Here is a 12,398-nt window from a genome sequence, read left to right on the forward strand (position 1 = left end):
TCTGTCCTGAGTGATCACAGAAGTGGGAGTGTGAAGAGCACAACAACACACAAAAAACAAAGAACAGCAGTTCAGAGTTCAGCACCAGCTGCAGGTAAGTATAGAGCTGCACAACCTGGGTGGCAATCCACTGGAACAAGATTCAGTGTTAGAAACTAATTAAGAGTGAGTACAAATATGAAAAGCTCTCTCACTCTATCTCATACACACACACAAACAGAGAGAGGGAGAGAGTTTTATTTTAGCTCTTTACAGGGGAATGAGGGTGCAGCTTAACAACAGGCTGGTATAATTTATTGGTTAATGTATCCATACTGCCATCTACAGGCTGCCATGAGTACTGAACGCCTCATGATGCCATAAAAACATATTGAGCATCATCAACTACATTTCAATTACAATTCAATTAAGATAAACCTAAAAACATAGATCCTGAATTTCAAAATTTGCAACATATTTATTAATGTTTCTTATCAACTTTACCGGCTACTTATTTTTACTTTATTAAATGTATACATTCTAAATACACACACACAAATTTTAAGGTCATGTGAACTGCGTCCTGACACATTTGCTAAGTGCTGATAATTTCAAAAAGAAAGTTTTCCTTTACCTCCTACGCCTCGTGCTGCAACCATCAGTTGCTCTTGTAGAGGTAAAAACTCTTCACAGACCACCAGAGGACAGCGTTGTAGCATAGAAATTCTCCCGCAATGTGACTGAAGCTTTAGTTTCAACGCCAGCGTTTTTCAACCTTTTTTAAGTGACGGCACTTTTTTTTTTTTTTTATTGAAAAAGAAAATCCATGGCACACCACTAACCAGAAAATGGGACTTTTTAGCCTAATACTGATAATATAGTCTCTTAATTTATTTATACTGCACACAAAGCTGTGACCCTCAAGGGGAGTCAGGCAGCAGATGAAACTGCAAGATAAATACAGCGTTTGAGATCAGCCAGACTAATCTCCCCCCACAAAGCATGTGGAAATGAATAAAGGTGCAAGAAACGACCCTTGAGGAACGCCACGATAAGAAGAGTCGTTTCTGCAACGCTGTAGTAAGCAAACAAGCTTTATTTTCCTCTTCACAACCAAGGGACGCAAGAACACACACTCGTAAAACATACAGTCTGTGACAGTCTGTGACAGTCCAGTCCTCCTCTCCTGACCTCTAGCTGGCGTGGAGCTCCACTGGGGGGGGCGCCACTGCAACCGCTCCTGGGGGCGCCGCCACTGCAACCGCTCCTGGGGGCGCCGCCACTGCCACCGCTCCCAGTGCCGCCACACTGGGCCCGGGCCGGTCAGAGGAGGGCAGGGAGACGGGGGTGGTGGCCTTCTCACTCAGGCTCTGGACCGTGGCGGAGGACTGGAACAAGAGGACACCTGTGTCGGCTTGGAGGTCTTCAGCATGGCGACAGCGCCACCAACTGGAGGGGAGGAACTCACGTTGCTCACCGACGCCTCACTTTCTGCCGCCGCTGCCGCCGCCGCCTTCTTCTTGCGAGCCATGCTGGGGTTCCAGTGGCAGACCAGGCTGTCGTTCTGCACACTGTAGTTCTTGTGGCCGATCAGCCAGTATGTGTTCATTTTGCCCTTACCCTGCCAGCAGGGGGGGCAATAGAGGAGGTCAGCTCATGTAAAAAAAAAAAAACAACAACAAAACAAAAATGAATAATCCAACTGAAGCACTTTCACACCATTTTTAACTGCAGTATCACCAAAGTGTCACCTGAAAACTAATACCAGAGAGAAACACCTTCCACTTCCTGTTTACCTTGACCTCGATCTCTCCGCGCAGCTGCAGCTCGTAGGCATTGTCTTTGATCAGCGCCAGGTAGGTTTCCGAGCTGGCGTGGATTTTCTGAGCTGGCGCGCAAACAACACACAACCACCCGCCAAGTGTGACGCAACAACAAGCCCAATTAAACACACACAACCTCAGCGCCGTTCCAGCATTCCTGGCATTGTGCAGTGACTAAGTGTCTGGGTGTATGTGTGTGTGTGTGTGTGTGTGTGTGTGTGTGTGTGTGTGTGTGTGTGGGCATACGCAGGCTTGTGGACTCCATCCTGGACGCCGTGTTGACCGTGTCGCCAAACAGACAGTAGCGAGGCATCTTGTAGCCGACGATCCCAGCCACGCATGGACCTGGAGTGTTTTTCAGTCAGGGAGGATTATAAGCTCGTGCAAAAAAATTCTAATTCTCGTAAAAGTCAACGTCATTGGAAGTTGGCCGTGAGCGAATCAAAATGATCTCACCTGTGTGGATTCCAGCTCGCAGCTGCAGCCTCTGGTCGGGCATGTGCGGGATGCACACCTGCCTGACGGCGGCCACCAGGTCCAGCGCCATCTTGGCGATCTCGTCGGCGTGCCGGTCGCCGTTCCTCTCGGGCAGACCGCTCACCACCATGTAGGCGTCGCCGATCGTCTCCACCTGGCGGCGATAAAGGGTCGCGGAGAGGTTTTTGGGTCGTCGCGGAGGTTTGTGCCGGTGCAAGACGACCAACAATGGTGGTCATCAACAATGGTGGCAACCATGTGGCCGACCAGTTGCACCTCATCGCACTCAGCAAATAACAATGAGCTCCGCCTCCACTGCAGGTGAGACAAGCGGCGGCGGTAGAATTCTATGCTGTGAGCTGTTGGTGGATTATAAAATGTGAATTTTAGAGGTATGAACTTATCCATCCTTGTCTAGCTGTGACCATCAGTTGTCTTGTTGCAACTTTTGTGTAAAGTGTGATGAAGGAAATGACAAATGGCAAATTAAAAATTGCCATTTAGATGGTTCTCATGTAAACCTTGCAAGTATGTAAAATTTTTATTTTTTACTAATGGGGATCCTTATCAAAAATAAACAGGAAGCAGAGAGAGAACAAGGTCACGTGCCAATAATTCCACAGAGCAGTGAGAAAAGAAGAGTTTAGCTTAGCTTAGCAAAGAGTCAAACAAAAACAAACCCCATCTACACCCACAAAGACCCCAGTGTGGGTGTGTGTGTTACCTTGTAGACATCATAGGAGTCAATGCGCGTGTCGAAGCACATGTACAAGTTGTTCAGCATCTCCACCACCTGGAGAGGGGTGCAGGAGGCGGAGATGGAGGTGAAGCCCACGATGTCGGAGAAGAAGATGGTCACCTGGACAGCGAGGAAAAAAAATGGGAAATTGTCTCTGATGGCTCAAAAAAAAAATCTGACTCAAAAGACATGATTTTCCTCTGTGGGATTCAGTTTAATCTAATCTAATCTAATCTAATCTAATTGTCTGCTCTCCATGACATCAAAGAGGGTACTGATACCCATCCCACTGGTTAGTGGACACGCCCCCTACCAGATGTTGGCTCTGCCCCCCAACACCGCCTTGTTTTTGTCCCTCTCCAGACATGTGGGAGGTCGAACAAAACAACAGTTTTTGCAGGAGGCTGTAAACAGAGGTCTATTAACAGGCTGTTTTTCCGGACACGTAGGGAGGTTTCTGGATGGAGCCTCAGGTGAAGAATTAAGAACACAGAACCTTTAACTCATTCATGTTTTGTTGGGGGGTTTTTTTCAGTTTTTCATTTTAGCCTTGAAGAGTGCCGCACCGCTGCCGGTTTCTCAGACAATCAGTCGAGTTTCACACACTTTTCTTTCTGAAAGCGAAGAAGCCTCGGTTGCTTTTCACCTCCTCCTGCACCTCCTCCTCTCTCGGTCCAGCAGCTGCTTCAAGCCTCTTCAATAAGCCACACACAATTTTCAGCCCTATAACTTGTTTTATCTCCTGCTGAATATGGAGCAGGGCAATTATAGGTAATTACGACCACAATGGCAACAAAGGCAACAAACACACAAATTCATCTATTATGTCACCGCATCTTGCTGAGGTGGCGCCCTCACACACACACAGCAGCAGCAGCAGCAGCAGCAGCAGCAGCAGCAGCAGCAGCAGCAGCTGTGAGGGTGTTTGCGATGTGTTGTTTTCTTCTTCTTCACGACAGCGTCTTCCTGTCCCTTCTCTCAGAGCTTCATCATTGACGGCACCATTATTCTCCATGCGGAGTTTGACGGTCACGCGTTTTAAACACCGCCTGCTGCACGTTGTCTTAAAACTAGGGCTGTCAAACGTTTACATTTTTTAATCGAGATTAATCTCTAAATTTCCAACGTTAACTGCGATTAATCGCGCTTTGATTTGCATGTTTAAAATTATGTTATTTTGCATTTCAAGACAGTTTTTATGTCCCTATTTATCCAGAGCCATTCTTGCCTGTTTAATTGTGGACTAAATGAACTCAAAGAAAGGATTTTCCTTCATTTCTATCAAAACAGTGTATCTAGAACCAATTATTACATATGTAGAGTCCAAATGTAGGAGCTACGTCTTGAGAGCCTGACTATGGATGAACAAAAGAGACAAAAGGCTTGCAAATAAAATGCAATAAAAAAAAAGGGTTATTCCTTATATCTAATCTTGTTGCGATTGACCAGCTCATGCTGCCAGCCCTTCTTAAAACCGAAAGGTTTTGACCGCCCATGTGGCTGCACCGACCTTGTCGTAGCTCTCGGCCTCCACGTGTTTGTGCTTGCGAAGCTGCTTGGCGACCGACTTGGGGAGCATCTGGTGCAGCAGGTCCTCAGCCACGCGCCGCTGCCTCTTCAGGTCCTCGGTCCTCTCTCTCAGGTTCCCGGCGTAGTTCTGGATCCACTGGGTCATCTCCTTGAAGGAGAACATTACCAGCGGGTAGATGAGGCAGGCCACGAGCAGCAGGCACAACCTCACGCTGAGCGCCGAGGACGCAGAGCGAGACGCCATGCGGAGGGCTGACGATGCATTCTGGAAAAGGCAGCGCCTGGTGTCGGACAGGGCCTCCAGTCCGGCGAGGGAGCCAGACAGAAGCTCTGTTCCGGACACGTCCCACCGATGCGCGTCAAACACGTTGGGAGGTTTTTCGAGCCGGCTGGAGTTCAATTTGAGGTCGATGTGCTCCGACCAGCAGTGGCTAAGATGTTCTGACAGGACCCAGGCGAAGCCCAGGTAGCTCAGCACGGAGCTCCACCTGCGCTGGAAGTCGGGCCGGGTTACCAGGTCGGGAGAGTCCCTCAGCTGGTGGTTGAGCTCCGAGAAGGTGACCAGGAGTCGCGCAGACAGAACTTCCTTCCAGTTCAAACCCTGCTTGACTCTGAGCACGGCATCCTCCACAGTGCCCCAGGCGTTCAGGAGCTCCTCGATGACCAGGGAGCAGGCAGAGGGACCTCCATCTCCACCGGCGGCGCTCAGAGAGGAGTTGAGCAGTCCTCCAATGTTCTCCGACAGCTCCAGGCACAGCCCAGCCCACTCTGCACCGCACCGGACGCCGTGGCCGTCACTCCCGCCCGCCGTTTCGCCACAGAGACGGCCGAGCGAGGGCGGCACGACCTGCGACAGGCTTCCACCCCCAAGAGTCCCGTTGGCCAACAGACTCCTCATCTCTTGGAGCTCGCCCACCAGCCGCAGGACGGCCGCTGTCCTGCAGGAGCTCAGCTCTTCGTAGGCCGCCTCGGACGTGCGCAGCGAGTGGAAGCTGGAGCTCAGGTCGACCGAGACGGCGCCCAGCAGGGCCAGGAAGGAGAGCGAGCACGCCGTCAGAATGCGCCGCACCGAGCGGCTGCTGGCCGACGTTGACAAGCTGGGACACCTGGAGAAAACGGGGACACGAGGAGAACGCCGCGGTCGGTCTCGCTAACAGAAGCAAACCTCATTACAAATGGTGTAATTGGAAAAAAAAAATAAAAATCTTGTGGTTCACAAAAGGGCTTTAGAATATATTTAATGCACAAATTATAAATAAGTAAGTAAATAAATAAATACTAATACTAATCACTGTGTGATTTAGTTCAGTTAAGTCAAACAAAAAAAGTAGATGATTCTCCAGGTTTGGTTTCTAAATGGAAGAATTGAGTTTCATTCTTTATTTAACTATACAACAAGTTAGGATCAAGCTAGAAATACCAAAACATGCAGGTCCCCGACCTGTCAATACGTAGTTACAATATTTCTGCAGTAGATAAATGAGAATCAGCAGGGCTGAGATGTGGCAGGGGGGACTCACCTGCACAGCTGACAGTCAGCACCCGCATCGTGCTGCCCCCCCGGGGCGACCCTCCTCTTCCTGATTAACCTCCTCTTAAAGGAGGCGGAGGACAAAGTCCCGGAAGTTAGACACTCTTTTTTCATCAAGTTCAGCGATGACATGAGAGCTCAGGCTGCTCCGTGGTCGGTGTGACCTCGCCGGGCAGACGGAGGAGCGCACTGACCCGCGCCGACCGGAGGCAGGGGACGCGCCGCAAAGTCAGCGGGGTTCAGCGCTACTTCTGACCGCTCACTTCAAAATAAAAGTCAGATAAACGCGCGTTTCCTGTCTTTGCCGGCAAGGCGAGAACGTTCTGACGGGATTTTAAATCCACGCATATACTTTTCAAATTGTTTAAGCCATAAAGGTACAAAAAGAAAATAGTATAAATAATAGTATGAAATAGTAAATGTTAATGATTATTCAAACACCAAGTTCTTAGAGTTGGTGATCACCAGAGTGAAAATTATGTTTAAAAAAAGGAATGTAGGTCATAATATGAAAATATTACTCTATGCATTACAATACTTGGAGGTCAAACCTGTCCTCCCTAGTTTACTGAGAACCTTTTTCTTTCCCTTTAGAAATAATTATTTTAACACAATAATGCTTATTCTATGTTTACAACATTTCTGAATTTTTACACAATACTTGTTTTGTTTAGGTTTTTTTGTTTGTTTGTTTGTTTTTTCATAATTCAATCCATGTACTTGGAGCGAAAAAAATGGACGTTTGCAACAGATTTTGGGGACTCCAAGTTTGGTTTGTGAGCGCCATATCCTCGCCAGCTAGCTCACCTTTATCCGATGTTACTTGAGCTAGCTAGCAGAATAAGTTGCAAAAAGTAAACAAAACAGTTGCGTTGCACCTCCCTCATAACGAAAAAAAGTCTTATTTTTATCCTTTGACTGTCTTTCTTCTTCCACATTCTTCTTGATATGCTTTTCTGCCCCTGTAGGACAACTTCCGTTTGATGCTATATCGCCAATATTACCGCCATATCTGCCATTATCAGACTACAGTGGAATCCAATGATTTTGACTTGAATTATGCAAAAATAAAAAATAAATTAAAGGAAAAAAGCCCTTAGTTCATCATTGATCACACATTTTAGTACTCCTCAGATTAAGCCGAACATTGAGTTTAACCACTAAACCACTCAGCCCCCCCCAACAAAGCTTCAGACTTGGCCTTTATTAACCAAACGGATGTGGAATTCTTGCCTTGAAGATATGAAAACGTGTTGCTCTTATTTTGAAAAGTTGCACGCCAGAAGTTCTTTACGCGCTTTCTTGGCTTTGCTTACTCCGATCCTCATGCGCGCCGCGCTCGACCTCAGCTCCCGTACGGACAGAAGGACGGACGGACTATCGGAAGTGTTTGATTCGGACACCGTGACGGTATGAGCCGGTTGCCGACTTTCGCCGCCCCTGTATGAAGTGCGGTCCCGGTCCCGGTCTGCCTGTAGTTGGCAGGCCCTGAGCTGCGCCGTCGTCCCGGAGTGGCGGAGGGTCTGGTCTCCCCGGGGCTGTTGGGTAAATGAGCGCGTTGTTTGGAGCCGCCGCCGAACAAAGAGCTCCCCTTCGCCCCACCAACCATTGTCACCGCCGGCTCGCACACGCGTCCGCAGCAACTCTCCGGCCGTCGAAGTGAGTTCAATGCAACGTTTCTCGGCGTTGCTTTGTGTTTTGCTTCCCCTTCTTTGGCGCTAGGGACGTTGAGCGACTTTTAACACTTTCATTCATTCACTCACGTTTTGAACTAGCAAACTACCCACCACGACCACCCCGACACCGCCAGGCTAATATGAACAGATTTCCAGGGTTAGTTGCGCGGGTTACTCAACATTTATATCAGCCGATAATAGAGGCGATCGTTGTCTTTGTTGTCTGTCACCCCAACTTCAACTTTACCTGTTTATCGAGTCTGATATGGGTTAAGTCGGTAAACACTTTTACTTTCTTTTCTTTTTTCTCATGCCAGTTTGTAATCCTTACTTGGACTAAACCACAGTTATTTCCAACAACTCTTACCGCACATCGAGGCCCAAATAATCGATTCAGAGTCTGTCGTAAATTGTTACTAATGAATGTTTGGTGTTACATCGATTGATCTGCACGGAGCGTCTACAATAACAACAGCAACAGATCACACTCGAATCTGTTGTGTGAAGCGCTCTTTGCCAAATTGGCCAGATCCAATTTAGATATGAGCCGATTTATGATTTTTTCTTTCATTTTAAATCCCAGTTACAGTTTTGACAACTTCAGGTGGAATATTGGGATACATTCTTTACATCGGCAAAAACCTTAAAACAACAACAACATCGGATTCCACTGATGATGACAAGGAGTTAATAAGTAGAACAGCACAGCTTGTGGATCCTGCTGTATTTGCATGCAAACTTACCCACAGCTGTGGGTACATTTACATCTGCTGCAAGTGAAGACAAGTGATAATGACTTTTAAAAATCCAGGCCAAGACATTCTGAAACATTAAACTGCAGCGTTGCATGCTTTGTGTGTTTGTGCAGCAGCTGTCTGGCTGGAGGAGGGGAGGGGAGGGTGGGGTGGGGTGGTGGCGGGAGGGGGAGTGGGAGTGGGAGTGGGGGGTCGGGTAGCAGCTGGGTCCAAGTGGCTGAATTTTGCTCCTGTGTTGCCAGTTGAGAGTACAGGGTGGCGGCCGTCGCTCCAGTCATGACCTCTGGAAATGGAACTGCCAACAACAACAACAACAACAAGATCAGCAGCAGCAACAACAACAGCAGGCGACTCAATGGAGAAGCCAAAGCAGCCCAGGCGATAGTCAAGTCCGACATCCTCACACACCTGATCGAGGGCTTCGTCATCCAGGAGGGCGCAGAGCCGTTCCCAGTGAGTCTCTCCGACAGACAAGAGTTTTTTTGTTTGTTTGTTTTTTTTGTTTTGTTTTTTGGAATGAATATTTCAAATTCAGCTCCAGTAGCTAAAAATTTGCCGTGGATTTAGTTCCCTGATGTTTGTTATGTTTCTGTGTTCCGTTGCTTGTTCGAAACATGAAGTCTTGATTGGTTTCCACTCGGCTCATGTTTCCAAATGCCTGCTGCTCACCTGAGCAGGTAACAGAGACCTAACGTCAAACTACCAGAAAATGGACTGTTTGTTTAAACACCAGTAATTGTGTGTGTGTGTGTGTGTGTGTGTGTGTGTGTGTGTGTGTGTGTGTGTGTGTGTGTGTGTGTGTGTGTGTGTGTGTGTGTGTGTGTGTGTGTGTGTGTTTAGGAGTCATTGTGATTCTGTTATTAAGCTCTGTGTGATCCGTGTCTTCCCGCCGCAGGTGGAGCGTCCGTCTTTCTCCGTCGACTGCCTGCGGAGACACGCGGCTGACTCCAGGATGGACGGCCTCATTACTAAAGGTCAGAGTCAAAAGGTCCAGGCTGTGGACGCGCGATCGGCAAACGGCAGCACGGCATCTCTCGCTCTTCAGTGATTGCATGAAGAAAAGAAAAAAAAAAAAAGACCACATGTCGAGCTGCAGGCGGAGGCTGGAGAAGGCGGATGCTGTCCTCTGCCTTTGACTCTGTGTCTGTGTGTTTGCGTGTCGTCCTCAGAGCTGAAGTCCCAGCAGGAGCCCATGCTGACCTGTGAGCTGTGCGGCAGAGAGGACTTTGCCTACGCCTTCAAAAGGTCCAAGAGGTTCTGCTCCAACGGATGTGCCAAACGGTGAGAGCCCCACCCAAACTAGCTCGGCAAATCTTTTTAATAGATGCAGCTGGCCAAGATTCACTTTGGAAAGTTTCAGCGATGGCAGCTAATTTGAATAATCATCAGCTTGTTTCACCTCAGCTGCTTAAGGCGTTTTGAGCTTGATTTGATTGACATCCTGGCAGGTAGATGCAACAATGTTGTCCAATAAATATTATTTTTATAGCTGCTGCTTCTCTTGACATGTTTCAAAGTGTTTAAACTGACTGGAAGAATGGATCAGCGTTGGCTAACGGCACCGCCTCTCTCTGCAGCTACAACGTGGGCTGCACCAAGCGGATGGGCCTCTTCCCCAACAGGAAGACCTCCCTGGAGAACATCAAGAGGCAGAGGGCCCTGAACGCAGCCCTGAAAAACTGCACCGTCGACCCCAAGAAGAAGGTGGGCAAAGGCAGCGTCGGAACCTGCGGGGTTGTTTGTTTTTTTGGGGGGGGGGTTTCAAAGCCAGTCTGACTCCGCCCACTGTCCCCTCCCCCACTGCAGAAACCTCCAGCCGCCTCTGCCTCCGCCGCCGCTCCGTCCACGGGCCACTCGCCGCTTCCCGCTCAGCAGGCAGAGTCCAGCCAGTGTTCCGACCTGTCGGGATACAAGAGGCTGCCGTCGCCGCCGCCACAGGGCTCCCCGTGTCCCTACGGCCTGGTGCCCGGGGACCCCGGCCAGTGGGACATCCAGGACGTCTACCAGTTCATCTCCTCTCTGCCAGGTGGGCTCACAGAGAGGAGATGAACCTTCCAGATTTCCCCCTCCCTTCTCCAGTCATCGTTCTTCCTGTTCAATCAATTGACTTTTGTTTATAAAGCACTGAATCGGCGTCTCTCAACTGGTGGATCGTGACCCACTTAAATTGTTCATTATTAATGAAATTATTATTTCAATATTAAGACATGATAGAAATTGGGCTTGCGTTTCTATTTTTGTGGAAGAAATTTTGCTCGCGACTTCATGATAAGGGAAAACAATGCGCGTCTTGAGACTCCGCCAGTTGAGAACCTTTGCACTAAATCATATCTATAGGTGAGTCGAAGCGCTGAGGTTACTCAGTGGCGGCGGTGTTGACTGATGACTGTGGCCATCCTGCGCAGGTTGCCTGGAGGTCGCCGAGGAGTTCCGCTCTCAGGAGATCGACGGTCAGGCGCTGCTGCTGCTGAAGGAGGACCACCTGATGGGGACCATGAACATCAAACTGGGCCCGGCGCTCAAGATCTTCGCTCAGATCAGCATGCTCAGGGACTCGTAGCCCTGCTCTCTCACACACACACACACACACACACACACACACACACAGTCACTCTGCTGTGAGAGGACTAACGCAGTGACCTCAGAATCCCTCATGTTGACCGAGTTCGTGGCCCGCTGAGAGCAAGGACACCAGCTGATAACGGCGCCACTCTGGCCCACATCCAGGAGAACCTCAGCCCTGCAGCAGCAGCAGCAGCGGCTGCGACACAACACTTCTCTTATTAGACTGGTAGTCAAATCTCAACAGAACAATAGAAGCCAGGTGCCAAAACTTGGAACTTTTTTTTTTTGCCTATAATGTGTCTTCTATCAAAAATCACCTCACTGGAACACAATCAACGCTGCAACAAAGAAGAATCACAATGTTTCAGAATGCTTCACATTTACTAAAATGATCCTGCACTCTCCTTCTTCTTTTGTGTCAGTGGGGAGGTTGGATTGTGTCATGTTTGATTCTGTTAAGTTATTCACCACCTGCGGTTCTTTACACTTGGTTTTGTATATTTTTGGTGGAAGGCTTCGGTGACTGACATTCACCCGCAGATGGCGACTCGGAATGTTCACACACTTTGTCTGGTGATGTTCGTTTTGTTTTGTTTTTGCTTTTGTTTGTTTCAATTTGTTGCCATGAGGACTTCACAGGATCCAAGATCCTTCGTTCTTTCGCTCATCACCCGTTAGCATCTAGAAGATCCACCAGGGGGCAGTCTCGTGAAGACGACTCCAGTGTGTGTTCATGTTGACGGTGGTGGAAAATGTCCAAGTGCCTGCAGTGTTGAAGGCCCTCAACAGGCGAAAAACGGATGAGTAAGTGCGTCGTTTGATGATAAATGTACCAGAGTGAGTCTCTGTTACTGCTGCCATGGAAGAACATATCAAAGCCCTTTTTTTATTTTATTTTTTTTTTACTATTAAGTGCCAAGAAGTGTTCTAAAAAGTTTGTTCTCCAAAGTAAAATGTGCTCTATTTTTGTATTTAAAAAAAAAAAAAAATTGAAATGGGGGAAGAAGAAGAAAAACACTGCATGCCTATCCGATCTGGTCGATCGTCTCACCGGTCTTCTGATTTTCACTGTCCTACACTGTTTGAATCGTTTTGTACAGTATTTTATTTTGGAATAAAACAGTTTTTTTTTTAAGTACATCATCGAAGTGTTTTCATGTTCATGTTATGCCAGCAGTCGTGAGCCGATTCTTAGCCTTGGCTGTAGCGCCGTCTCGTTCTCCTGAGGGAAACCCATCAGGGCGATCCTGCCAGTTGAAATTACTTCACATGGGGCTGTGAAGTGTTTTCCAGGATATAAATCTCCAGACTTGAAGCAGCCCC

At 48.2% G+C, this 12,398-nt stretch overlaps 2 protein-coding genes across 3 annotated transcripts; one reads left to right on the forward strand and one right to left on the reverse strand.

The window, feature by feature from the left end:
* Nucleotides 1-884: 884 nt before the first annotated feature.
* Nucleotides 885-6,690, reverse strand: LOC142888048 (uncharacterized). 2 transcript variants are annotated; one of them, XM_076026049.1, is made up of 8 exons: nucleotides 6,069-6,690; nucleotides 4,529-5,654; nucleotides 3,004-3,138; nucleotides 2,259-2,433; nucleotides 2,049-2,147; nucleotides 1,776-1,867; nucleotides 1,457-1,600; nucleotides 885-1,367 (listed from the first exon to the last, which is right to left on the reverse strand). In XM_076026049.1, the coding sequence occupies exons 1-8, from the start codon at nucleotides 6,209-6,211 to the stop codon at nucleotides 1,173-1,175; spliced, it is 2,109 nt and encodes a 702-aa protein (XP_075882164.1). In that variant the 5' UTR covers nucleotides 6,212-6,690; the 3' UTR covers nucleotides 885-1,172. The 2 variants fall into 2 exon arrangements, with proteins under 2 accessions (XP_075882164.1, XP_075882163.1); XM_076026048.1 differs by having other exon boundaries at nucleotides 1,448-1,600; nucleotides 6,069-6,689.
* A 657-nt stretch (nucleotides 6,691-7,347) lies between these two features.
* On the forward strand, nucleotides 7,348-12,046 carry phc2a (polyhomeotic homolog 2a (Drosophila)). The gene is made up of 7 exons (XM_076026704.1): nucleotides 7,348-7,738; nucleotides 8,753-8,963; nucleotides 9,406-9,484; nucleotides 9,680-9,791; nucleotides 10,088-10,214; nucleotides 10,317-10,536; nucleotides 10,916-12,046. The coding sequence occupies exons 2-7, from the start codon at nucleotides 8,787-8,789 to the stop codon at nucleotides 11,068-11,070; spliced, it is 870 nt and encodes a 289-aa protein (XP_075882819.1). The 5' UTR covers nucleotides 7,348-7,738; nucleotides 8,753-8,786; the 3' UTR covers nucleotides 11,071-12,046.
* The last annotated feature ends 352 nt before the right edge of the window (nucleotides 12,047-12,398 follow it).

Source organism: Nelusetta ayraudi, unplaced genomic scaffold (assembly GCF_046127955.1).
Source record: "Nelusetta ayraudi isolate G7.1 ecotype Tasmania unplaced genomic scaffold, CSIRO-AGI_Nayr_v1 ptg000019l, whole genome shotgun sequence".
NCBI lineage: Eukaryota > Metazoa > Chordata > Actinopteri > Tetraodontiformes > Monacanthidae > Nelusetta > Nelusetta ayraudi.

Bases quoted from the DNA above. Each gene is read 5' to 3' on its own strand.
- LOC142888048 (XM_076026048.1), bottom strand. From the start codon at position 6,211: ATGTCATCGCTGAACTTGATGAAAAAAGAGTGTCTAACTTCCGGGACT. The intron at 3,139-4,528 runs GTCGGTGCAGCC...CTCGCTGTCCAG, and splicing joins AGGCCGAGAGCTACGACAAG to GTGACCATCTTCTTCTCCGA. The intron at 2,434-3,003 runs GTAACACACACA...TATCGCCGCCAG, and splicing joins ACTCCTATGATGTCTACAAG to GTGGAGACGATCGGCGACGC.
- phc2a (XM_076026704.1), top strand. From the start codon at position 8,787: ATGACCTCTGGAAATGGAACTGCCAACAACAACAACAACAACAAGATC. The intron at 9,792-10,087 runs GTGAGAGCCCCA...CTCTCTCTGCAG, and splicing joins TCCAACGGATGTGCCAAACG to CTACAACGTGGGCTGCACCA. The intron at 10,215-10,316 runs GTGGGCAAAGGC...CCCCCACTGCAG, and splicing joins CCGTCGACCCCAAGAAGAAG to AAACCTCCAGCCGCCTCTGC.